Below are 26,574 nucleotides of genomic sequence, written 5' to 3' on the forward strand. Positions count from 1 at the left end.
AGTTTTGAATGCATATCCAAGTCAGAAGAAATATATTTGTTTTGCTAATACTATTTTCAATTGACGGAGAGGTTTTCTAAAATACAATTTCACATTTATAATACAATTAATAATATTATGTGCAATTACTGATCCATTTGTTTTGTCATTTTGTAACAAAGAAATTAATCAAACTTGATTAAAGGTTTTGTCTCTAAAAAGGATATTTTAATAGGGAATCTGCCGCATGGGAAAGGGGAGTAAGTTAGTTCTATGCGATTCAATGGCTCTGGTTTGGGCAAAAAATAACTTATGGATCAATAATCTATGCAGTTAGATAACAATGAAATGAAAACTTTTGCGACCATTTTTCGGTATTTACCTATGATATGTTCATGAAATGTTCATTTTCTTTTAAGGAAGAGAAAACTTTAAAAATGAAACAAACAAACAAACAAAAAATGAATTAAACAAAAAACATTGTAGACGCTTCAGACAGGGAGAATAAATGCTTTAAATTTGATGAATGAAATTGAGTATAAAATCAATATTCCTCCTACAAAGAGAATGGTTGCACAAAAAATACAAGCCTTTATTTACATGTAGCTTCCCCCTTCAAATAGTCCCAAAGATACCGACCTGCAAACGTCACAGATAGTTTTCTAGCATATGAAGACAGAAATGATTCTAGATAGAGCGAGTCCAATAGATCGGTTCATGAAACTGAAAGACCGCTTTGAAAAATGCCTATGTATATCGGGTTTTACCATAGTAAGCGTTAAACGTTTGAAATGTATACCTGAGATTTGTAAAACAAAAACAACATTTAAAGTATCTGAAATATACGTATACCCTATTTAAAATAAAAATGTCTCATTTTCCCCATAAGAATGTTTTATCCTTATGCCCATATTTTTAAGTGTATAACCACAGGAAAGGAGTTTCACATCAAAACATATCTATATTTGGTCAGCATAAATAGGAAGAAAAGTTTGAGCAAAATAGTAAATTAACGGAGAGAATTGTCAAATATTTGAAAAATACAGCCCTCCTTTTTCTCAAATGTTAAAATGAATGAGGAAGCCTAGCAAGCCATGACCTGTTGCAAAATGAGATTTCAGATATTCAGCTTCTCTTTACAACGATATACACATTTTTGGGGAGAATTTAAAGTGAATATCCACTTTAAAAGAGTGATATACATGCATAATTAGCATGCTGTACTCACTAGACTTAAGGCTGCATGTATACATAGCAATTGGAACCCTGAAATTGTTAGCTCAAATAAAATCTGATGAGTCAGACTTTTGCCAGTATGTAAAAACAAGATTTTTGATGCACGAGCACGTATTTATTAACTTGCCGTTTTTAACATCCCTGAGTTTGACTTTTTGAATTAGTAAATACAGCATCAGTGATCTCGTTGTAGCCCATTTGTTTCGGGAGCAATAAAGACAGTTCCTGGAACCAATCACGCTCGAGTCAAAACAAAAACGTTAAAATCGGAGGTCACTGTTTCTTTGTCAGTCAAACATTTGTACATAAGATCGAGTAAAGACTGCTCTATCGGCAATACCGGATGATTCTGCTACACTACTGGAAGTACGAACCGCCCAAAAAGTTTCAAGTAAAGACCGATCGATTCGCTGTCTAAATGGTGTAACATGACTAATGCAAACTTATCAGCTAGCTATTAGCCCAACGTGTCAAGGCAGTACAAAGCAGGATGCTTTTTTTGGTTATTGAAATGTACAGGACTGGGTTCTATAAAATAATTCCCAAACTGAGACTTTCCCCTAATCCTTCCTCAACTTGAATATTTTTTTTACAAATTAAACTGCTTGAAAATTGAGATTTGAAAATAAACTGAAGTATTTGAAGAAAATCTAAGTTTGAGATTTTTTTTTAATTAAAGATAGTGCTAATCCTGTCATAGGATTTATATCTACAATCAATCAATTATAATCGTAAATAATTTTGTTTTTCATTTAAGCAAAGACAGGAGTCTGCTTCTTCTGATATTTCAATGCTTTTTTTTTCTTTACTGACGGGGGTTACAATTATTTTTGCATTTTTGAAAGAGATCAACCAGAGATGTGGAAATACGAACATTGAAACATTAGAAGACTGTTTTTAATGAAAATGTATGACTTACGATTGGTTTTATTTAACGTCTTCATATCTTGTCACTTGACAAATGACAAGAATTATTGGCATTGTTTCAATTATTATTCGGACAGGTTGTATATTTCTTAAATCCATATGTGACTAACTCCAAAATTACTATGGTATCCTAAACTTCTTATAAATCGCAGTACAAAAAACAATGTGACATCCGCATAAAATCCAGACTATTATTTAAATGATTTTGCAAAATAAAACAAGTTTTTAATATCTAAAAAGTCACGGTGCGTAAATTCTTGATATAATTCAATACAAGTGTGTTCATCGTAATTTACATACATTGAGGCACAACTTTATGTAGGTGTAAAATGGTCTGGCGCATGTATGTCAATAAACTAGTATTCCTTTGTTTGTTATTCATAAGTTTAATGTAAAATTAATTGAAAATGATTTTTCATGTAAATGTATAGACAGTTTGGTACTTAGAAAGTAATATAAATATCAACAAGAACTGACGATTGTACTTGTACACAGCGCAAATCATACAACAAACAAAAACATAAACAATAGGATTAAACTGTATTTTCTTTCAAGACTTTATCGATGTGTAAAATCGAACCGTTCACAAAACAAATAGTGCGAATGATTTTTATGCCACATATTAAACAATTTGAAAAAAGTCAGTGTTTAATCCTTATAATTCCAATCCCTTACGATCTGAAATAAATTTATTCTTCTTTTTTTTGTAAAACTAACGTTAGTTATGGAAAGTCCCTGTTGCAAACGGTTTACCCGAATGTGTTATTTAACGAAAGCCTTTCGAGATAAAGCAAGTGAAAGCTATTTTGTTTTAAAATATCGGAACTCTGATTCTGCCCCACAAAAATGTGTTCCATTATATTGAATTAATCTTAACATTTACGTATCTAATGGTATCTAATGGTTTATTTAAGAACTAAAGGGGTCATGTTACATGTATACAGGGGACCTATTATAATTGATATATGAAATAGGGAGAGACAAGACAACGTAACATCGGATTTCTTTAGATGACATTCATGTTATGTCATAAGTTGGTTGCCCTGAATGAAAGTATTATATTATAATTTCACAAATCGAGCGAGGCGAGCTTATTAGATAAAGAGTAATCGGGGGAACGAAGGTCATAGAGGTAATCAAAAGAACGCAATCCAGGGACAAAGACCAGACAAAGAAAACAGACATGCACAACAAAAAGAAAAAAAAAACATGAAGTAACTAAAATCATACATACAAGGTAACAAAAGCAAATGATTGATTGATTGCTTGATAAAGAAATTTTCTTTGGTTACTGCATCATGCTTGATTTTGAAGAACCAAGAAATGCAAATACTAGTAACTGGTTTCTGACCAAAATACTTATAAACTAAACACTGAAACACCCCGATGAACCCCATGGGAATCACATTGATTTTTTTTTTAAATGTGTAAAAAAAATATAGTACATGTACCAAAAAAAAAGTACCAAAGATTACTCCCCCTCCATCGCTACCTATTATATTGTATTTGATAGATGACGGAATTTCGTGAAGGACATTGAAAAACAAACATCGCAATGCTAACTATTGCACAGAAAACAAACTAATACTGTCATGAAATATGCTGTTCGTGACGTTACATTTTACAAATATCACTTTTACAGCCATTTGTTTTGCCACTATGAAATGGTTTACTGAAATCTTTTGATATTTTGTAATGAAATCTATTGAATGGCACGTATTGACTGTGGATGTTTGGTGTAAATCTGCAATGAGGCTGATTTTTTTTGCCTATTCTGACTCCTTTGATATGATTCAATATCTTTCATACAGATAAATGGATGCTGTGGTTTCAACAGATGGATCCAAAATAAAATGTTCACTTTAAAGGGATTTTTACATAAATTTTCCACACTAATTTGAGATTTTCTGGAGTATTCAGTATCCATTGCAAATTCTTTTGACTGGTAGTTGGTGATTATGAAACATGTTTTCTAAGTTATGTGCTAAACAAAGAAGAAAATTTAGTTTAAAGATGTTTTAAACTTTACATACATATATATTGGTGATGATTCTAAATGATTTTGAGTTGCTCTTTGCTATGGTTACTTTGTATGTATTATTTTCGTTATTTTATGTTCTTTGTTCTTTGTCTTTTCTTTGTCCCTAGATTACATTCTTTGGATTTCCGTTAGGGTCTTTGTTCCCTTGATTACTCTTTGAAACATTATAGTATCCGAATAGCTCCTTCGATGAGTAAATCCATAAAAAAACTTAAAAATGATAAGATCATAGTTAATTCTAACGTATACATTTAATAGCTATAAAGCAATATGCCATAAACATTTAAGAAAGAGGTTGGATTGCATTGTCGGATATGTATTTTTTCGTGGGAATCAATTATGTTGTGTTGGAAATATTAATTTAGTTCTAAGTTTTATTTTTGTTCAAAAATGACTGATGAAATATGTGATGTTTTATCATAATATATGTGTATGTAGTGCATTTTGTGATTTATGATTATGGTTTGAAAAGAAAATCACATTTTGAGGCAAAGAATATAGACCGTTTTATTACACCATTTAAAGTAAGGTGCACAGAAAAGCATGTTTGATTTACTCATTAAAAATATATTTGTCACATTTAGAGGAGCTATTTTTAACATGTTGGCATATCAATGGGCACCAACTATGCTCCTCTCCTAGCCGAATTTTTATGTTCATACGAGATTGAATTTCTTGAGCATCTCATAAAGAATATATAGATAATAGACGATAAATCATTTTACTTTATACACAGATATATTGATGATGTATTATCCATTGATAACCTTTCCTTTGGTAAATGGTTACCATCATTATATCCACCAGACCTCGAGAATAAAGAGACTACAGAAACAGCTTGTTCTACCTCCTTTTTGGACCTATAGCTCGAATTTGACAACAGCCATCATCTAATCACTAAGATTTATGATAACAGAAACAAAGTATTAACTACTCTGATTTCCTTGAACGCCACAAATATCTGCGAACAGACTTCTGAACCAGGGGTATTAGGAAATGCGTTTCAAACGGCCTAGGACTCCCACCGAATTCATTTTGGATATCAGTCCTTGAATGATACTCAGTTTCTTTTAAATGATTTTTTTTGTAAAATGTTCTTTGTGCTGGTGCGGCAGCTGATTTTCCCATTATGGCACAATAGCAGGAAAAATGCTATTTAATCGCCATCAGTATATTCACGAGGGAGGTTTAGCGCGCTGTTAAACCTAGATTAAACCACCATTTCGTTTGAAATGACTGTACGAAGTGAGGACCATTGCGGTACCAGCTGCTCAGATGGTGTTATGTCTATTTTGCCAGATTTGTCCTGGACTAGAAAAGATTATTGACCAAATTACTGTTTGGTAATTTTGTTGCTACACTTATTTTCTTTTATCTAAAGACGCATTTGTTAAAATATTGCTTCATAAGAATATTAGATCAAGAGTGATGCACAATTTGTTCCCATAGGTAGATCTAATATCCCAAAATGTGACAGATATATAGTAATTTGTTTGTTGATTTAAGTGGTTTTTCACAAAATGAACGTTTTATCTACATTTTACTAGATACACATTCATTTGTTTTCCTACTTTGGATTAATTATTAGTGAATGAGATCATGTAAAACGTACTCAAACTTGCCATGTGGCAGCATGGTGTAAAAAGTAGGAAACAAATGTATACTGTTACAAAATGTTACGCTACTGGAAGAAAAAATGTTTTTTTAGGTCTTTTTGATTAATGATAATAAACATCTGATTTCAGAGTTTTCCGGCTTGAATGTTCTGTATTGATAAGCGTGCAGGTAAACAATATCTAAAAAACAATAAATCAAAGCAACTGTTTTATCAAGCTTACACAATCAAACACATATCTTATCAAACCGGATGTTCATTTATAAAAAGTTTCAACTCACATTTTAGAAAAAAGCTCGCTCTAGATAGGATTTTTAACATTTGGATATTAGACAAAAATGTCACTGAAGTGGTGTTACTACGATAACATTGTGTAGGGTAGGCATACAGCAAATAACCGGACTAGTGCAATTATCAAAATAAAGGTAATATATAAGGCGTTGATAAGTGTTAGAAATTTAAAGTCGATTTTAAAGCCGTGAAAAACAATAATTCTGTTAAGTAAGTCGACATAAAAATATTTATCCAAGTAATTTTATCTCGTGCAATACTTTTAACTCACAAACTTCGTCAATGTGAAAATATTTAGCGTACATGGTAAAGAACCATTAATAAAAACATATAGAACGGAATCATTGAAAAGTGGGTCTGGTAGGGTCCTCAGTTCATGGAAAACACTCACCTTGCTTCTCGTTGAAGACAAACAAATTACTGTGGGTATAGTGTCCTATATTTCAAGTCCTATTGGAGGTAGACCATCGGCCAGAGCACCCCCTATTCACATAGAGGGATTTCTTTCTATGCAGCACTAGCTAATTGAAGCAGTAGAGGCTCTGATTAATAAAATGCCAAATATTTTTAAAACCTAATTTTTAAATTAAGAAAATTCAGTAATTAGAATATGATAAATTCCATTGAAAAGTTTAGTTTTCAAGCTTTTGCATTAATGTACACTTTATAGTGTTTATTAATAAGTATTTAAAAAATGTCAGAAACATCACACTCTCCCCAAAGTTCAATTGAAAATTCGTCGAATTGTGAGTTGACCTTTGGACAATGTAGATCAGCAACCCCTTTGGAGGAATTGTTCACAAGCAGATATAGTTTAAAGCCTCGTATAAATGGAACATGATACTCTTGATTGCAAAATATATTAGAGCAGCATTGAACTGTTAGGTCAGGTGAAATGAATGACCCCACCGCTGTCCCTTGGAAGTATTTCAATATCTGGGAAGGATTTGACCATACGTTTTTATGCTGACCACGACCATACAATACAACTTGTTACAGAGCTACATACAAGTGATAAGCTTATGATTTTTGTAAGGAAAGGTTTTCTAGAAGTATATAGGATTCAAGACTCGTAACTGTTATGTCCATAAAAATTTCCATAACTGTATTGCACTCACCATAAAGAATAATATGAATAAACCTATTGCACGTGTCATAAGATAACAATTACATAACGAATTTAGGAATTTCATTATCTATACGTGAGCCTGATGTTACAGAGGGAACAATGGGAATTTTCAGATTTGTTGTTTTCCGTGTTTTTCAATTGTGGTCAGTTCTCTTACTAAAGACAAATTGTATTCGTCATGAATAATTTTCCTTTACTTGAAATATAAAAAAAAGGTTGGATATATTAATCAATTTGTTTAAAAGCGGTTACTGACCATGAGTACACACGAATACGATTCAAATTAAATTATGTCTTTATACACTTAAATTGACTTATTGAATATATCAGTGTTGATTTCTATTGGACAAAAATCTACTAAAACACATTGCTTTTTTATCCTTCATGTCTTTTCTCAACATCGAGACAAAATGTGAGGACTTTGCTCACTTGTATTGGATTCCCACATTCATGCGAAGGGTATTGAGCTGGACCTTCATATTGCTCAACGAAAGAGATGTCAATTCACCTTACAAAGATGTTGTCGTCAATGAATGATGGACAGCAAGCTATTTGCAATACCACCTAGTTGAATATTCACATAATTGTCTAAAGCATACAGAAAGGTATGCTACAAAACTAAGCATGTTTGCAGCATGTTTGATTTGCTGATTGATATTATATGCGTCACATTAGGAATAATTGTTTTTCAACAACAAGTTGGCATTCCAGTGAGCCCTTATTGTACCATGTGCTCTTCTCCTAGTTGAGTTGTTCTTATGTTCATAAGAGACTGAATTTCTTCAGTATCCCGTAAAGAATAAAAATATAAAAGATGCTAAATTCTTTGATTTCACATACAGATATATTGATTATATATTGTCCATTAAGGTTCATCATTACAAATATGCCCTCAATTTCACCCCTGATTTTCCAATCACTGTAATACTTCAATTGGTAAATGGTTACCATCAAAATATCCATCAGAGCTCAATATAAAGGAGACTACAGAAACAGCTTGTTCGACATCTTTTGTTAACATACAACTCGAATTCGAAAACAAAATGGTCATTTCAGCACTATGTTTCATGATAAAAGAGATGACTTTCATACTGAAATTAAAAATTTTCCCATCTGTGCAGCAATATATTTTCATTTCCTGCATATGGTGTTTATAATTCTTTTTTAGATATCAGGCCTTGGTTGTAAAATACCCAGTTTCTTCTAAAACAATGAGTAATGATTATTTGTTTGTAAAATGTTCTTTATGCTGATGCGATCGCTGATTTACCGATTACAACAACAGCATGCACATGCCTTTTAATCGCCACTGGTATAGTCAAACCGCAATGGAAGAGGGAGGTTAAGCGCATTGTAAAACCTAGATTAGATTTAATCCCCACATTTCGTTTGAAGTACCTGTACCAAGTCAGGAACATTACTGTACTAGTGCTCCGGTGGGGTAATTTATATTTTGTCAGATTTATTTAAAACTTTACTCGATTATGAATCGGATTAGTGTTCATTATTTTGTTGTTACACTTATTCACAATTGATTTGCTTCGATAGAGATTTACTTGAACGCCATAAGTATCTCCGTTACCGACTCCTGAATTGGGGATATGATGAAATGCGTCTCAAATGTCTCTTACCAAATTCTTTTTCAAAGATCAGTCCTTTGTTGAAAAATACTCAGTTTCTTCTAAAACAATGGATAATATTTTTTTTGTAAAGTAATTTTGATGCTGTTATGAACACTGATTTACCAATTATTGCACTACATCCAAATGCTATTCAACCATCATCGGTATATTCTCGCTGCAATGGAAGAGGTAGGTTTAGCGCGCTGTAAAACCTCTATTTAACCCATCATTTTATTTGAAATGCCTAAAACATGTCAGGACTATTGCGGTACCAGCTGCTCATAATATCTGTTTTGTCAGATTTATTTTGATTTTGGACTTGACTTGAATATGGTTGTATATGTGTTGTTTTGTTTTACATGCCAAGACAATGTAAAATAGCCTAGCAACTACTTACAACTAAATTAATCCTACATGTTTGTTAAACCTTTCATTTTGTAATTCAATTACAAGAATTGATCAATTGGATTTCATTGTCATTTTCATCTGTTGCAATTTCATGCCTAGATATTTTGATTTTGTACTACAATGATGCAGTGAATAAACTCTACACAAGGAATTCAACAAAAATGTACTGGCTGGCCTTTTTGTTCGATAGTCTTAATGAACATCTAATTTTAGTTTTTTGGGGGGATATATCTAGTTTAATCATAAAAGCAGACAAATGTAGAGACGTGTTGTTAAACAATGATAATATAATATATTCTAACAACCATAATATTTATAAACAAAGATGATATATTTTCACAATCATTAGTCTTTCGCCCTCTATCACCTCAACTTCTTTTTGTGATATTATCAATTACATGCATGTACAAGTATATATAGAAATCATGATTTACTTATCTTTCAGCTTTTCCAAATTATAGAAAGGCAATTTACTTTTTCCAATTTGTCTTTTTTAGATGATCACAAATTTAAATCGTTGGAAAACTCTAAAATTGAAATAAACATTATTTTATCACTTATTTCGTTTTCTTTCAAAGGATCACAATTGCTTCCATTAGACTAAAACTTTGCATGCATATCCGAAGTCAGAAGAAAATTGTTTACGTGTACTACTTCCTGATAGACTGAATGGTTTTCTTAAATGCAATAATACATTTATAATTATATAATATATTATAATATTTCTAAGTATTTTTTACAGCTGTTTTGTTGTTTTGTAAGAAGCTAAGGAAACCTACTCAAATTTGATTTAAGGTTCTGCGGACCTTTTCACAAAAAGATCGTAAGTGTAAAATTAGTCGTAAGTTATGATGTCATAATAGAATTAAGTATTGTAACGTCACAACTTACGACTAATTTTACTCTAACGATTTTTTTGTGAAAAGGGCTGATGACATGATATTCTTATTTGGAATCTGCCTAAAGGGAAAGAGGTGAAGTTAGTTCTATGCAATTCAAAGGCTCAGAGTTTGGCCATAATTATAGATCTATAATTCATAATAAATAAATAAATAAATAAATAAATAAATAAATAAATATAAAATGAAAACTTTTGTGCCCATTTCGTTATATTTACTTACAATAAATTCATGTTAATTTTCACTTGCTGTTTTCTTAAAAAAAAGATTTGTGTTGATCTCTGAAAGAAGAGAAACTCAAAATAATAATAGCGATTTATGAACACATTAAATATTTCTTTTGTATTTATCATAGGTCTTCACATATCATTTTATTTTTAATTTTGATCATTTGTACGGCGAGTTAAAGCTTCGGTAGAACTTTTATATTCATATAAACATGTCACTTAAAAATTGATAGAAATACTTGTGTCGGAAGAAAAGAGTTTAACCTGTATGTGTAAAACAAATCATTTATAAAGAATACCGGTATTAAAGGAAGAAAGGCTATATCGGCCCTGTGAAAGTGACATACGTATAAGTTTATAGCCTAACATGAATTGTCAAGTTCACAGATTCGAAGTAATGTTTATTACCATTTTTTGTGACGCCACAGAAAATGCGACCAAAAGACTAAATCAACTTTTCTGTCACTCTTAGCCCTTTGAGTGGCAATTTGTTTGGATGCGTGCCAATTGATTATAATCGGCATTCAGTGACATCGCACCTTAATACGTTTATTTGACGTAACAATGGTATTAAAGGCGCCATGTGGTTCTAGTCCTTTTTTTCATTAACCGCTTCCCTTCTCGTTTGATTAAAGACATGTAACACAAAAGAAAATAGCTCAGATTTGTTTTGAAGTATGCCAAAAAACCTAAAACTTTATTATGTGTGAATCATTTAGATTGATATTTACATAGTTGGGACAAGAAATGTGCTTAAAACTGGCAGATAATATCCCAGGTACATACAATATGTAAATTCAGGTTAAACAAATGTATTACCATTGATTCTATGTTTTTCAAAGAAAATTCCACTCAACGATTTACTGTGCAATTTAATTCTGTATTTAATAGACATTTGTGCGCTTAAATATTTATAAATTAAAGAAACAACACATTTCTATTTCTCATTGTTTTATATTCCTCGCTGCATTGTTTTGTGCCTACATGCATATGTATTGCATGAAAAAAAAATTGTGTACTTATAGCTGTCAAATCAATGAATATTTTCTGTAAAGTGAATGAATACGTTACCCACAGGACAATTTTTAACAAAGTTTACTCCATTTTTAAAGAAAAAATTCTTCGAGAACACACAGTCAATCAAAGCGGTACATATGTTCTTCATAACTTCTTTTTATACAGTCATCCAAGACCCTTTTTATATTATATTATAACTATCAAAAGATAACAAATACAAATTAAACATTTCATTGTGACATAACATCATTGGATTTTAATGTGTCTATATTTCATCAGCATGAATAGCAAGAAAAAAAAAGGCAATTGTTATAACGGAGAGAACTTATGTCAAAATACAACCCCACTTTTATCCGGTGTTAAACATACCTTAAAATCCATTTTAAAAGTATGAAGTGCATGTATACTGAACATGCTTCCCTCCTAGATTTAAGGGTGCAGATTTAAGGTAGCCCGTCTTAGCTCAAATAATGTCTTATTAGTCGGAAGTTTACATGTATGTAAAAATATCATTTAAGATGCAGGTGCACGTATTTATTTACTTGTCGTTTTTGGTCATCTCTGGAGTTTGAGTTTTGAATGAGTAAATACAGCTGCAGTGACCTCGTTGTAGCAATTTCGTTTCAATAGCAAGAAGACAGTTCGTGGATGCAATCACGCTCGAGTCAAGCATAAAACTTTAAAATCGAAAGCCACTGTTCCTCTGTCATCCACGTGTCAAACATTTGTGCATAAGATAAAGTAAAGACTGCTCTTTCGGCAATCGGTGGATACAAAACAAAATTTTTACTTACATGGGAATTTAACATAAGTTCTCCTTACTCATTTGCGATTTACGACTTTCTTAAGTATTCAGTATCAATTTGAAATGCTTTTGGTTTTTAGTTCGTGATTCTGAAGCATGTTTTTTTTTCAATTATGTGCTTTGAAATTTGTTAAGCAACAAGGCATTATGTGTTTAAAAAGGTTTTTGAAAATTTATATAATCCAAAATAGCTAATCGAAGAGGAAATCCATTAAAACGAAGAGTTACAATTAACTTATTCTAAATTCGAAAGTTACTTCTAAATGTCGGAAACATAACAAAAAAAATTACTGATGGAATATATAATGTTATATCATAATACATATGTATGTCGTGCATTTTGTGCTTTATGATTATGATTCGAAAAATAATCAAATTATAAGGCATGACATAGAAATAGACCGTTTCATTTCAAAATGTTTAAAAATCTCAACATTGCTTATTGTTTCGGTTATTTCTTAATGACATAAGGAAGTTCTTGCTCTAAACAAATATTTTTGTAAGCCCTTAATTCATCAGAATAATTCCCTTTTATGAACTTTCCAAATAATTGAACTATTTGTGCTCTATTAGGTGACTTTTGAAAGTGTTATCAACTTTTTTTATTCTCTCATAGTAATAGGGAATAACATGTTTTCTTTTGGAGAGAACAACACTCACTTTATCGGTGTAATTTGATTTTAACTCCCTCTGGTTTCTGGGAAATGTAATCGGCTATAATAATATCTACATTGTCACAGATGAAAGGAAAGTTGACAATACAGAATAAAAAGTCATCGCGTTTGTCGTATAGTTTGGACAATAGTTTTCCTTTACCATCAATTAATAAGTTAAGATTAAAATATGAGGCTGACTTCACAGTGTATGTAGTATCCTTTATCTCAAGTTCTTTGGAGGTAAATATGAAGTATAAAATCACCAGAATTGAGATGGTATAACAATGAAAAGCCATTTTTATAGCGGAAACTGTGATGAAGGGATTTGGCTAGACGATGTTCCTCTCTTTGGATTAGATCAGCATTATAGTTTGCCTCATAAAAGTGAAGGTATAGGTCAACGAATAGACGACCACAATTTGTTCCATTGGAATGTCGACCCACCACTACACTGGACAAATAACAAACAAACACCAATGATCAATATGTTACTATAGTAAAAACACATGCGACTGTGATTAGGTAGTGGTATAATTACTTAATCATTTTATCCGATATAACATGATCATCCATATTTTAATTTACATAATTCAACCAACCACATTAAATTATTCATTTTTTTTATAAATTTTGCTGAGTGAACTGTACAACGATAAATTTTTACATGTATGTTTTATCGAAAAGAAACAAAGCTGTTTTGAAATTGATCGTATTTTCTTTAATGTCTTATCCACAACAACATTTTATATTCAATCGAAAAGATTGTGCTTTGAATATTCGTCCCTTATACTGGCGATGGGTATTTCTACAAATGGGGATGTCAATTATCCTATCAATGCACCTCTTTTATGCTCATAGTGTCATATTGAGTGCGGGGTTAACATACCTTTTTAGTTTGTACGTGCTATTTGGCCTATTTCATGTTCTTTGTTGTGAGTGTCTAGTTTATTGTCTAGTTATTATCCTTGAATTTTGTTAATTTTGACAACCGCTTGTATCCTGTTTTCCTTAACTTCCTTTTGATGTTGCATATTTAATGAATGCATTATTCCTTTGCAGGAAAGCAAACTGTCTTCAAGATTACCATATAGATACTCTGAAGAATAATGATTGCCATAAAATCCCTGATTAAACATTCATGTAAATATTACATTGCGATTTTGTTAGTTATTGTGGTTTATGCGGTATGGGAATCATCAGTATCGCAACGGATAATGTCCCGACAGATGGACAGCCGTAATATCAGTAACAGTTTACCAACATCCGAAACTTTCATTGTAACAAATGACTTAAAGTCCAGCGAATGGATACCGGATAAAGACAAAACTGTTTATTTTCGGTACGATAAATATAAGTATGTTTTCAATTCTAAGGATGTGTGTGATGTAGATCGTGGAAACAGTCTTTTCTTGCTAATAGTGGTGAAGTCTAGTGTCCATAATGCCGAAAACAGAGAAGGGATTCGTGAAACGTGGGGCAGTTTCCATGATTCTAGGATTAAAATTGTATTTTTGTTGGGATACAACCCATTACTGGAAGATGCCGTAAAACTGGAGTATAACACACACAAAGATATCGTACAGTTTAGCTTTTTGGATAATTACTACAATAACACGTTGAAGACAAATATGGCTTTTGATTGGGTATTTAACCACTGCCCACTCATAAAGTTTGTGATGTTTGTAGATGACGATTATTTCGTAAATATTCCAAACTTGATGGAATATTTACATTTTCATGAAAAAAATAACACATCAAAGTTAGCAGCTGGATCGGATAAAGTTCATGATCCACCAATAAGGGACAAAAGAAGTAAATGGTACATGCCAGCTGAAGTCTACCCCTACAAGGAATATCCAACATATTTGTCGGGTGGTTCTTTTGTATATGACATATCTGTTGTTAAAGCGATGTATTCTGAAATTCCTTCTGTCAAACCGTTTAAATATGATGATGTTTTTCTTGGTATGGTTGCAAACTCTTTAAGACTTGAATTTCGGAACGAAAGACGATTCTCAACTGTATATCAGCCTAAACAGATGCATGTTTTATTTTCAGCTCACGGTTTTTCACCTAAGGAACATATGTTATCTGAATGGGTTCGAATCAATTGTGAACACACCAAACTATTCATCGTTATCTACGACGAACCAAAGTGTAACACAACGCATATTTATTTAAACGAAACTATGACATAATGAAATGTCCCACTACAAATTAACAATCCATATTCTTTTTTATTAACACGATCGGTTATCATACATTCACGATCGAGACGATTATATTTTTTATTACTAGACTTTGTCGCATATTGCATTTATTGTACGAATCTGATTATTTATTGCTAGTTATTAACAAAATTTAGCACAGTGCATTGGGGGGTATTAAAAGCTCAGACGCTTCCCACAGTTAATTCGCGTAAGATCACAGGTTAAGGTAGTTTTCAAAGGAAAGAGAAAATGAAGTATACAAGCATGGAAGAACTTTTATTCATTCCGTGTTGATGTCAGGCACGGAATTCTTTTATCCATAACCCTTCCCGCTTCAACCTCTACGGATGGCTTCAAATCGTTTTCTGTTTCACGAAAAGGTGGTTTTACCAGCATATTGTAGTCACAGACGGCACAGCGAATTTAATAAATCACATTTGCTCTCTTGCAGTGTACGTCACAAAATATTTTGTAACGTTTCCCGATGACCGTGCTAGTTAATGTTGACAATTGGTGCATCAGTTTACAGCATTTACACCTTTCGTTACCACACGATCGACTTGCACCAGGGGATAAGCAGGCTATAGATATTTATGCCCTTACTAACTGATTACGCAAACTGTTTCACTGTCTGAAAGCATTATGTATAGGTGGCGCAGGAAGAATTTTGGATAGTATGGAACTTTTTCTCGACAGAGGTCCAGTGCTCACGAATGGTAGTTTGGCTGGTTTTTTTTAGACAAGGGTGGTATGTCAAGGAGTTCTTTTACTTTTTTCTTTGCCTTATACTGTTACAGGCTACTCCTTGGGATGTTATTAATTTTTCGAAAACCTTCTTTGATGGTGCTATAGTGATACCCCCTTCTCCTTAAATTGTTTTTAGTTGATTCAAACGCCTCTTTAAAGATTTATCGTTGGAACGACTGCACCTTAACCTAAGAGCTTGACTAATGGTATACTTTCAGGTGCGGTTGATGACAGTTCTTTGGCATAAAGTATTGGTGGGGTCAGTTTGCTATGAGTATAGGTCTATAGATACTGGAGATATCGGGGAACGAGATGGTTGATGCAGATGTTTCGTGAGTGAAGTTGATAGACTTGTACTGGTTGTTTACCCGGGTGATGGAATAGTCCAGCTCTCTTTCATCATGTTACCATAAGATAGAGCCATCGTGGTGCCTATAGCTGTTCCATTTATTTTTAAATAATAGTCTCCAAGTAAAATTGTCCTATTTTAAAACCATTGTGAGCAATGTCACTAGGCAATCAGTAGGTAGATGTTTGGTCTCCCGAGAATCCCACACTTGATGAACATTGGTATAAAGTGAGGTAACACCCATAGTAACCAATGTCGTAATGGCAAGTAGAGGATTCAGATTCTGCATTGTTGTAAATAATCGGTGATATCTTTTATAAAGGACGGAAGTTTTTCAGCATATGAAATTCCTAGAATCCCGAAATTTTTCTGTAGGGTGACCGTTAGCAGAGACTATTTGCCTTCCTGGATTTTGGACTTTGTTGATCTTTGGAATTAGATAGAGTCGACCAGGTTTTCGGTCTTCAGGTTTAAAATATTCAAGTGTTTCCAAGTCGATGTGGTCATTTTTGTACATTTTGTTTAATTTAGTTTTAATTTCGTCAGCAAATATTCGAGTAGTGTTTTTTTTAATTTATTAAAAAAACGTCTTTAAGTCGATGCTCATCCTCCTGCATGTGGGCGGATTTGTCCATGACCACTACTGCATTGATTCGTAGATCTTTTAGAGCAGTGCTCTCACCTGCTGTCAAGTTGTCATGACTGTGAGTGTTCACTTAAAAAATTCTTATCAGGTCAGATTGTATATTATTTATAAAAGATTCTAAAGTGAAGTTCTTGCTTTTTCTATAGGAACCCACTCACGTTTCTTCATAAACCGATAGGTATTTTCATTGTCTGAATCTCTCATTTTCCTTTTCACTCTACTATAGAAGACGAAGTACTCCTTGATCCTCAAACTTCTGGCAATGTTGTCGAGTTACTCGGTTAAAATGGTTTCATCTTTCATTGATATGACATTCATTATGTTTGTGCAATATCGTCATGACTCGACGATCCGATATCTATTAAGTTTACTGGTTGGTAGCTTCCTTTAAGACTTATATATATGTATATATGTCAATGACTGTTATGTTATCTTTTGCCTGTATTTTGTGATAAACATTGTGATATGTATAAATATCTCCTTTAAAAACAAATAAATCAGTAAAAGACAAAATACGGATGAAAATTGGGACAATACAAAATACGTCAAAATCGAAGAATAGGTAAAATACAAGTAAATAAAGACGAGTTGCATACCCAATGTTGCAAACCAAATGAAATAGATTAGTTATAAAAATAAGGAAAACGAAACACTAACGTACTAGTAATATGTAAAACCACCAAAACAAGGAGTGGCATCAAGCGTTCCGAAAGAGAAAGCATGTTCCACCGCGCATGCGGCTCCCTTCATGATACCCTCATGGGTCAATAAATGCAAATTTAATATTTTGTTTTGTATAGTTAAACTATTATGCAATAACCTTTAAAAACTTAAGTTCGCCTTTGGCAGGGTAAGAAGACGACTTTGTTATGTAATACCCAAATGTCGTGAAGAGATAGACAGTTTATTCGAGATAAATAGTAACATGTGAAGGTTATATCGATTTTTTAACCATATAATTTTTAAAACGAAGTCTGCTGTAGGAGAGGGTTTCTTATAACTGTAGTATAATGGATTTTGATGTATTTATAATGTGTGTATTCATTTCATTTGATCAAATATGAATTCGGGTAACACCTTGTTCCATCATACCATCATTAGTAGAATAATGGCAAATAATACATGAACATTAAATTTACATGGAAGTACGAATTCGCTGCAAACTGATATGACTTCGCTAGTTTTTAGTGGGGTCCAAGTTTATTTTTGATACTTTTTATGTATTTTATTTTATTTAATGTTCTTTGTTGTGTATTTCTGTCTTGTCTTTCTCCTTGATTACATTATTTTGATTTCCGCTAGAATCTTGGTTCCCTTGATTACGCTTGGGATTGTTATTCTGCGGTTGCCTATCTTCCAGTGATAAGTATATAGTGGGGCATGAAATTCGCCAACTTCATCTTGAATATATCATATGAATATATCAAAGTGAAAAAACAACCCAACCCGAATGAAACAGGATGAGGGTCCATAAGGCCTAGTTCTGCCTACTGAAATAATTGGTAAAAAATATCATCAATTCGGAAGAAAATAAATAATAATGTAATACATATTGTAAATTTTCAATTTTATGCATTCAGTTTGTGATTTAAAGAGAAACAATAGAGAAACGAATGCACAAAAACCGCCTGGAAGGCTATTCTGTAAATAAAATAGCATTTTTTCACCCTTCTGCCACTTATTTTATATTGAGATCCAGCGTTAACCAAAAAAAAAAGGATTGAAACTGAAAGAGTGCATTTATATAGTCTTTCTACAGGACAAAGGATTTTTTGGTTAACACTGGATCTCTATGTGCATTTAAAAAAAAACTTCGAAAATCACGCTTAAAATCGCTTCAAAAATGAGTGTCCAACTTTACCTGTACATGTATCATGTGACCTAGCTAACCGTCACATGATTAAGCACCTGGCCATTCTAATTACACTGTAGCAAGTGGAGTAGATATATTGATTAAAAAGCTTTAATCTCACCTTTATGTCAAAGAATGAAAACAAGTATAAAATAATCTTTGATCAGGCGTCGATTTTGATATAGCCACTGCTATGAACATGCATGCATGTACGTGAATGCACTTGTATACTTTGAACCGCGTTACTGTCCTTTTCATAGGATTTTATCTATGGATTTAATATTTGAATCCGATAGTTTTGAATATCTTTTTGCTTGCTGTAATACCCGTATAAATCTCCTCGATAAAAGATTTACTTTTGCGTGGAACTAAGTGCAAAAATGAAATGCTTCAAAAAAGCTCGTATAAGCATTATAGTGTATAGAAACCTGTAGCACCCTGTCTAAAGATAATTTTGTTTGTAATAAATGCTGCAAAGCATTTTATTTCCTTATGCGATCAGGAAAAGTTGGAAACACTGTTATAATATATATCAAGCGCGAATAAAGCTTTTTTATTGCTTCTGTTTTTATTTTGAAAGTAGAAAAATTAAAAGCCGTTTGCATTGTTATCCTGAAAAAAATCCAGGCTCTGGGTATTTATCTATTACAATGATTAAGCGCAGTTCTATATAAATAAATTCTTTCAAAACTGCTTTCTTTATCCGGGAAAAATCATCAATTTGTATACAGTTATAATGTCTTTATCCGGGAAAAATCATCAATTTGTATACAGTTATAATGCACACATATCAAACATGTCCTTACATGTATTCGTTATTGGAAATTTAGTATATGCAAAATGCTGGTCAATTGTATGCAATTTTGTGTGTATAAAATCCTGTTGCTTAAGTTTCTTGTATATGAAGTAAATATTCCAACATTTCTTTCATATTTAATGTACACCTACACATACGCCAAAAAACATGTAGACACTTAAAATACTCGTTTTTATATTAAAGCTGTTACCTGAGGAAGTACTATGATGGTCCTCTCAGGAGGAGCATGGATGTACATGTAAATTTTTCATGTTTATGTGTAAATATTTGTGCTTAATAGCCGACATGTAGTTTTAGTATTTGTTATAACAGGTCTTATATAATATTTGTGCCAAGCGGTCCTTTCATGCTAATTGTTGTCTGCAGTTTAGCTTTTTGTCAGTTTTCGAATATTTAATGTAAACTTTAGCGTCTATATTTTATGTGAACGAAGTTGTCTTTTATTTTAGTCAGCTGCATCATGTGTTACGTTTGTGTTTAATCCATGTCTCCAAAATTTTGTTATCCGCCTCTTGAAAATATTAGAAAAAAACAGGCGCGTCGCGGGTGGTGGATTTGATGGAGTGCAACAATGCCTTATACATGTAGGTTTCAGATTAATTAAGCATGGTCTGACCGTGAACCATCTGAATTTTAGTGGTATGAATATCCACGTGACATTTATTGAAACAAGTTTTCGAACCTGAATTTAAGATGTGCCAAGCTTTCATGTATTTTAGCGGAGAAACAGTTTGCACTAATGTTAATCTTGGGAAACCCTACAAAAGGAGACCCCTGTTATTTTTATCCAAACAATCCAAAAAAATCCAAAAAGTGCGTCACCTCTGGGCCTCTTACCTTCCCAGTTTCATCCCCATTATTTTGACTGATGAATAGCGAAAATCTTGAAAGCGGCAGAACTTAAGCTCCCATCAGCTCCCACCGGGAGATGGACAAGACTGTTGAAGAATGTATGATAAAATGTTGGGAGGTTCAAGCTGAAAACGGCAGATAGCGGGAGGTTAATTACCTATATAGATGCATTTTTTTTCAAACTTTCCCCCATTAATTTACAATTGTTCGTAACCATCAATTCTATTTAAATAATGTTTCATATTTATTTTTCTCATTTACATATTTTAAAACTTCGCAAATATTATAGAAATTATCGATTTAACTAAAAGTATTGATAAGTTTATCAACAATGATTTGTGCATGTACGTGCTTATTTTTTTTCCGCTATTGTACTCGGAAAACTTTTAACACTTTGCTCAGGGATCCGTCTGTTTGTCCGGCTGTCTGTCTGTCTGCCTGTAGTTAACCACGAGAATAATTAATGACTTTTAAGTGGTAATGAAGATGTATATAGCTACTCGTGCAGTGTTATTATGTAGTTGAGGAGAAACAGTAACACATGATTTGTATATTTGACCCATGTCGATGTGATTATTCTGTTTTCAGCGTAACATACTCTGAGACTCAACGATTATATTTATTTTTTAAAAATTTATACAAGTTTGATTAAAGTAAAACGATATTTTACGGAAGGGGAGACAAACATGATTAATTGTCTTAAGCTTTATAAAATGTAGAAGTTACAGGGCTAAGTGCACGACTGCACCAATTCGAAACTACCAAACGAATTGTTACATCGGGCACTGAAGATGGATTAATATATATACCTACTTAATTTGAACCTTCAAAGCTCAATTCATGCGCAAACCAAAAAAATACATACAACATATTTCTGGCTGATTCTAGACCTCAAAACTATAAAGTATTAATACTACATGTATGATATGGCAAACTTATATTTAATTGATAAAAACACACACACACACACATCAGATAGACATGTAACAGAAGAGAAATAGGTTGTACTTGTAGGCCACTATGACTGCATGTGTCTTACAAATTGCGTAAAACAAATCACTAAGATGCCATTGTTTTTTACTTTATTCAACATATGCTAATTGAATATGTATATTACTTTGTTTATTTCTTTTACAAACAAAATCAATTTTTTCTTTTGATTTCGTTAAAAATGAAGATGAAATAAAGTGTTTTAATTTAAAAAAATGGAACAATTTTGAGTTTATTGAATGGAGATAATTTCATTTCTTCTAGAAGGCACTACAGCGCCTTATGTACCCTCATCCTTTAATTCAAAGCCTGCCATAGGTCTTCATTGAACAATGAGGAAAAGCTCACACCTCAGTACCCTCTGCAGGTGGTTCCAGAACAACATTATATAAGGTTGCAGAAAAATAAATCCCGCAAGATAAAAGTAAACTGAAACGAAACAAGACAAACAGAGGCCAGAAATTCCTGACTTGGGACAGAAAAGAAATGCAGCGGAGATAAAGCACGTAGCGTGATCATTGACTTTTAATCAATCATTGATGCAACTCGAAAGTTATAACATTGTTAACTTGAAAAACTAGGTAGTTCTTTGAAATTTATTTATAGTTTCCAATTTATGGGGCTTTTCAACAGCATTTTTGTGATTCAAATGACAGCTAATAGGCAATTAATTAAGTTCGTCATGAAGTCTTAAAACTTATTTGCTTTTCGATTTCAGTATCGCACAGGCCAAGTAGTAAGGCTGCTGCTAGATCAAGCACGAATCAATATGTTGGTGTACACATTTGAACTCGTAAGAAGCCCGACGTTTACTACTACAAAAAAAGAGATACGATTTGCTTACCTTTAACTTTAGTGTCCGTTTTATAGATGATGTATTATATTTATATATTCTAAATTTTATGAACTAATTATTTATATTCAATCTACCCAAATGAACTTCGTATTAAAATGACGCTGATACAACTTTTTTCTATTTTTAGTTTAGTTTTCCTCTTCGCCCAAGTTGGGACATAAGACACCAACAAGCTTCCGCAACATATTTTGCCAAAACTGTATAAAATAACCTGACACCCCCCTTTGAGTGTGATGGACCAAATAGTCAAACTACACGTACACTGGGAATGTAGTGGGTTGTGTTATACTTATCATTTAATGCACGATTCCAACCGAGCAGAATGATAGGATGATTTATTGTTTTTACAAATATGTGTAACGGCAGCAACAGACAGAACAATCTTTAAATGTTTGGAAGTTCCAATAAATCGTACTAAGTAACGGTTGACACAATGAACAATGTGATTTATTGTAGTTTTGAATGCTGTTTTGTAGTGGCGTTCAGTCTCACTGTAGTAAATTTTCCGAATTTGTTGAAATGATTACAATATGCTTGACCCATTTAACTATACAAATATTTACACAAATGGCTTTATAACAATGAAATTATGTAAGCTTAATCTTTCTAACGTACATGCAACTCTGTTTGGAAATAATTGGAGTCCTATAAATAGATCTGCTTGTATGATATGTGTAGTCCTGAACAGTCCACCTTGTTACGACCCAAAAGTTATTTTTATTATCTTAACTCTTCCAAATCAATCATGTGCTGTCTTGTTTTTCTTGTTCCGATTTTTAAATTAATTATATTTTATTCTGCTGTCTTCATTGTTGTTATTAGATCTTTTTTGGCTCCTGTTTTTTTTTATGTTTTGGTCTTGTATTTAATCTTAGAAATAAATTGAATTGTTATTCGAACGTTGTGAAGAATTTAGAAACTACCCTTAAACTGTATTCCGATTCATAGTATGAAGCAGTTATAATCTATAAGAGGAAGAATTTGAAAACATTAAATTATATTTTGATATATTTTGTTTAAAATAGATATGCCTTTTACTGTTTTACACCAACTTGGGTTTATTTTTCTTCCTAATTTTACAAAATTTGAAGGTATTTGCTTTAAACAGATAACATTTTGTTGAAGATAGGAAACTAAGTAAGATCTTTACTCTTTTTAGCTTTTATGTTGCATGTTATCTTCCTGTCATTCTATGGTTAAATTACCATCAAGAGCTTTTTGTTCTCTATTCACCTGCAGTATATGACTAATTATTTTGTCACTACATTCATTCTATTTTTCAGTTCATATCTTATCATATTACATAATATGGCAAAATTTTGTAGATTTATTATATAAGAGATAAAAACTATTTAGAATAATGATTGTTTTTGTTTTTTTGTTCCGCCGTGTTTCGTTCCTCTTTCGTTTTTTTTGTAATTTTTTTTGTATGTTTCGTCAAGTTCTGAAATAGGTGTTTTAATAATCACGACTGTCTCGTTTTGAAATTTAATGCCTGGAGAGTGTTTGTTCCTGTGACGGAAGCTTCTGAATTGTTCCAGTTGAACACAAGTACTGTGAAACACTAATTGTTCGTGGCGATCCAATTTTCGTGGATTTCGTGGGTTGCCCAAACCACGAATTTAACAACCCAACGAAAAATGTGTTTTCCAAAACCTTTAGGAAGAAGAACATGAACGACAGACTGCCCGTATGGGCTTGTACACTTGTCAGACCCTGTTCACCTATATTTCAGTGTAAACGTAGTTTAACAATGTTACTTGTACCTGCAGTAAATGAAGGAAGATATACAATCAGTAATAAAACTCCTTAAATGAATAAAAACATCAAAAAACTAATTTTGTTACTTTATTGAGATGTTTATTTCATACTTCTGGTTAAAATAGCATGTATCGGTAAAGTGTTCATTTTAAGTGTATAATTTGCGTATTGATTATTTTGAGAAAGTCGATCTGGAAAAGCAAACAGAGTTTTCACAAAGAGAAAAAACCGAAGAAATTGTTTTAATATTTATTGTATTTTTTACCATCATATTAATAACAATCTATTTGTGGTACATATGAAATAAAAACATATTTTATAAAGCACTAGACAATGCAATTTTAAGACACAAGCACTGATAAATCATGCTGTGGACTGAAGTTTCGCTGACTTTGTGACCAAGGTCGGCGGTGAACTTTCTGGAAGCTCTAGCAACACCATTGTCTACAGCATAACGGGCTATCTTGGCACGAGTATTGTCGTTGTTGGTGTTGTATTCACCTCTCTTTCTTTTGTGAAATAGTAGATGAGGAAGCGGCTACCAAACTATCTACACTTTCATTTGCTGCTTTAACAACGAGTTGTTCTTTCTGGGTTTTACATTCTGAAGGGTCAGGAAGACCTGGCGTGGAAGGTTTCGTAACCTTGATGGAAGCGGACTTTAACCACTATGTGAGTGACATAGTGAACTGAATTGTTTAGATTTCCGAAAGTATTTATAAGGCATCCTTAATTTGAGAAATTTTAAGCGTTGGTCACAACTTTGGCGACAAACATCACTTTTACAAATATTTTCTTTTTATAATGCCTCTAACTATAATTATTTTTACTATATAAAAATAATCATTTGATTATCCGCTTTTCAAGTTAAAAGATTAAACAGATGATTAATCTTGATTTGAGTAGTTATCGTCAATCAAATAACGATTTTCAGCTAAACCATGCATGTAAAATTTACAACCTAAAAGTTGTGTTTTAAAATTTTGTTTTCCACGAATTTAACAACCCACGAAAATGTCTTTTCTGTAAATCCACGAAAATTGATGTCAACGAAAATAAATGAATTCACAGTATACTCGGACATAAAAATATCCATAATATGGGCTTATGCATGCATATTCTTGATTTTTAATGCGTTACAACAACGTACTTTCAGATTTGGGCAAACAACCGTAATATATATTTTTTTTAAAATTAATTCAATTATTATAGTACTTAATAAAATCAAATGACAGTTTAAGATAAGCACTGGGTACTTATCTCATTCTCTATAAAAAAAAACAGAACTTTATTTATATTGAAACAACATCATGCAAAATTCCTGAAAACAGATATAAGCATATATGATACAATAAACAATATACACGAAGTTTCATTCATCTTAATTATATCAAATTGTGAAAACTATTTACTAAATACTACAACCTACTTGTAGGCTACGCTTGAACGATTACTCTGGTTCAAGTTTGTGTTTTCTATAATCATGTGCTATATCAGCCTGACATTGTAAGCCTCGTATCTCCATTAAATTTTGAAAACAGTGCATTCATTATACCATATGATCTAAATTTAAATAGGTTTTTATTTCTTACTTTTTAGCATTAGAAGCACCAGGAAATATATTGGCACTGAATATGGCATTTAAACCAAATCGCAACTATTCGGCCTGCAGCAGCGTTACGCTTGTCGTAAAAGGCGACTAAATAGTGCTCAGAACCCTAGCCGGGGGCTAGGGCGCTCTGCCTACAGAGCAACTGGGATGTGTGCCCCAGTTGGTGGAATGGGGTACCCCTGGCGTGTTACATGCTGGGGTTGTCAGTCTCTAATACGGAAAACCTGACCGCCGCAAACCATAGTGGTGCACCGTGTTGGGAAAGATGCCACGTTCCTCGCATGTTAAAGAACCCTACTGTGGTATTCTACCGGAGTAGGAACCATAGAGCTCCGCCACAGGAGGCTAAATTGCCCGACCCTACCCACCTCTCCCTATTTCCATTGGCAATCAAAATTTGTCGACCCCATTGTCCTTGTGTCCCATCACATTTCATCATCATTTTATGTTCATTTTATCATTATTTTCATGTTCATCTTCTGAATACAGCTGAAATATTGCTGCTCCGGACGTTAAACCCCAACAAACAAAAACAAATAAAGCAACTTCTCGGCCAATCTCGTTGATTCCGAGCATTGCCGGGATTGGCCGAGGATGTACCGATTGTTTTTAACCTTGTTTGAATTGACTTTGTCCCCCTTTGTATTGTACTGGCCTGCCAAACAACTCTTTCATTGCTATATTTAGCACTACAACAATTTTCTACTAATAAACCATGTTCACCTATTTTAGTAGCTTTTTCAAAACCCAGTGCCCTTTCACTGAACAGTGCGGATTGATTAGTATTTACCATGCAGTGTTCATGGCCAGGACACTCTAACTCACACCCTTGTCCTCGCAACCACTCACCAACCCAGCATAACTTATTAAAAAATTACCATGTTATTACATCATGGTTATCTGTTTCATTTTCACATGCAATACCTAAAGCTTGTGATGCATTTTTTCAAAATTTATTTCTACCTTTTTGGGTACATTCCTGTATGTTCCATCCAATTATAATGTCATTTGATGGTTTCTATTTAGACCA

At 32.7% G+C, this 26,574-nt stretch overlaps 1 protein-coding gene across 6 annotated transcripts in view; it reads left to right on the plus strand.

Annotated features, from left to right (window-relative positions):
• The window catches only part of LOC148612942 (beta-1,3-galactosyltransferase 5-like), a 49,640-nt gene extending 25,704 nt beyond the window's left edge, over positions 1-23,936 (plus strand). For 4 of the 6 annotated variants that reach the window (XM_088594874.1, XM_088594876.1, XM_088594871.1 and 1 more), the window contains exon 2: positions 13,912-19,581. In XM_088594874.1, coding sequence (XP_088451000.1) covers positions 13,959-15,050 — 1,092 coding nt within the window. In that variant the 5' untranslated portion in view covers positions 13,912-13,958 and the 3' untranslated portion in view covers positions 15,051-19,581. Of the gene's footprint in view, positions 1-6,039; positions 6,224-13,911; positions 19,582-21,579; positions 21,897-22,298 lie in introns of those variants that run through there. The other 2 variants (XR_015924525.1, XM_088594872.1) reach the window with 2 other exon arrangements.
• The last annotated feature ends 2,638 nt before the right edge of the window (positions 23,937-26,574 follow it).

Source organism: Perna viridis, chromosome 7 (genome assembly GCF_037379345.1).
Source record: "Perna viridis isolate PV_CMFRI_1.1 ecotype Kerala chromosome 7, ASM3737934v1, whole genome shotgun sequence".
NCBI classification, from domain to species: Eukaryota; Metazoa; Mollusca; class Bivalvia; order Mytilida; family Mytilidae; genus Perna; species Perna viridis.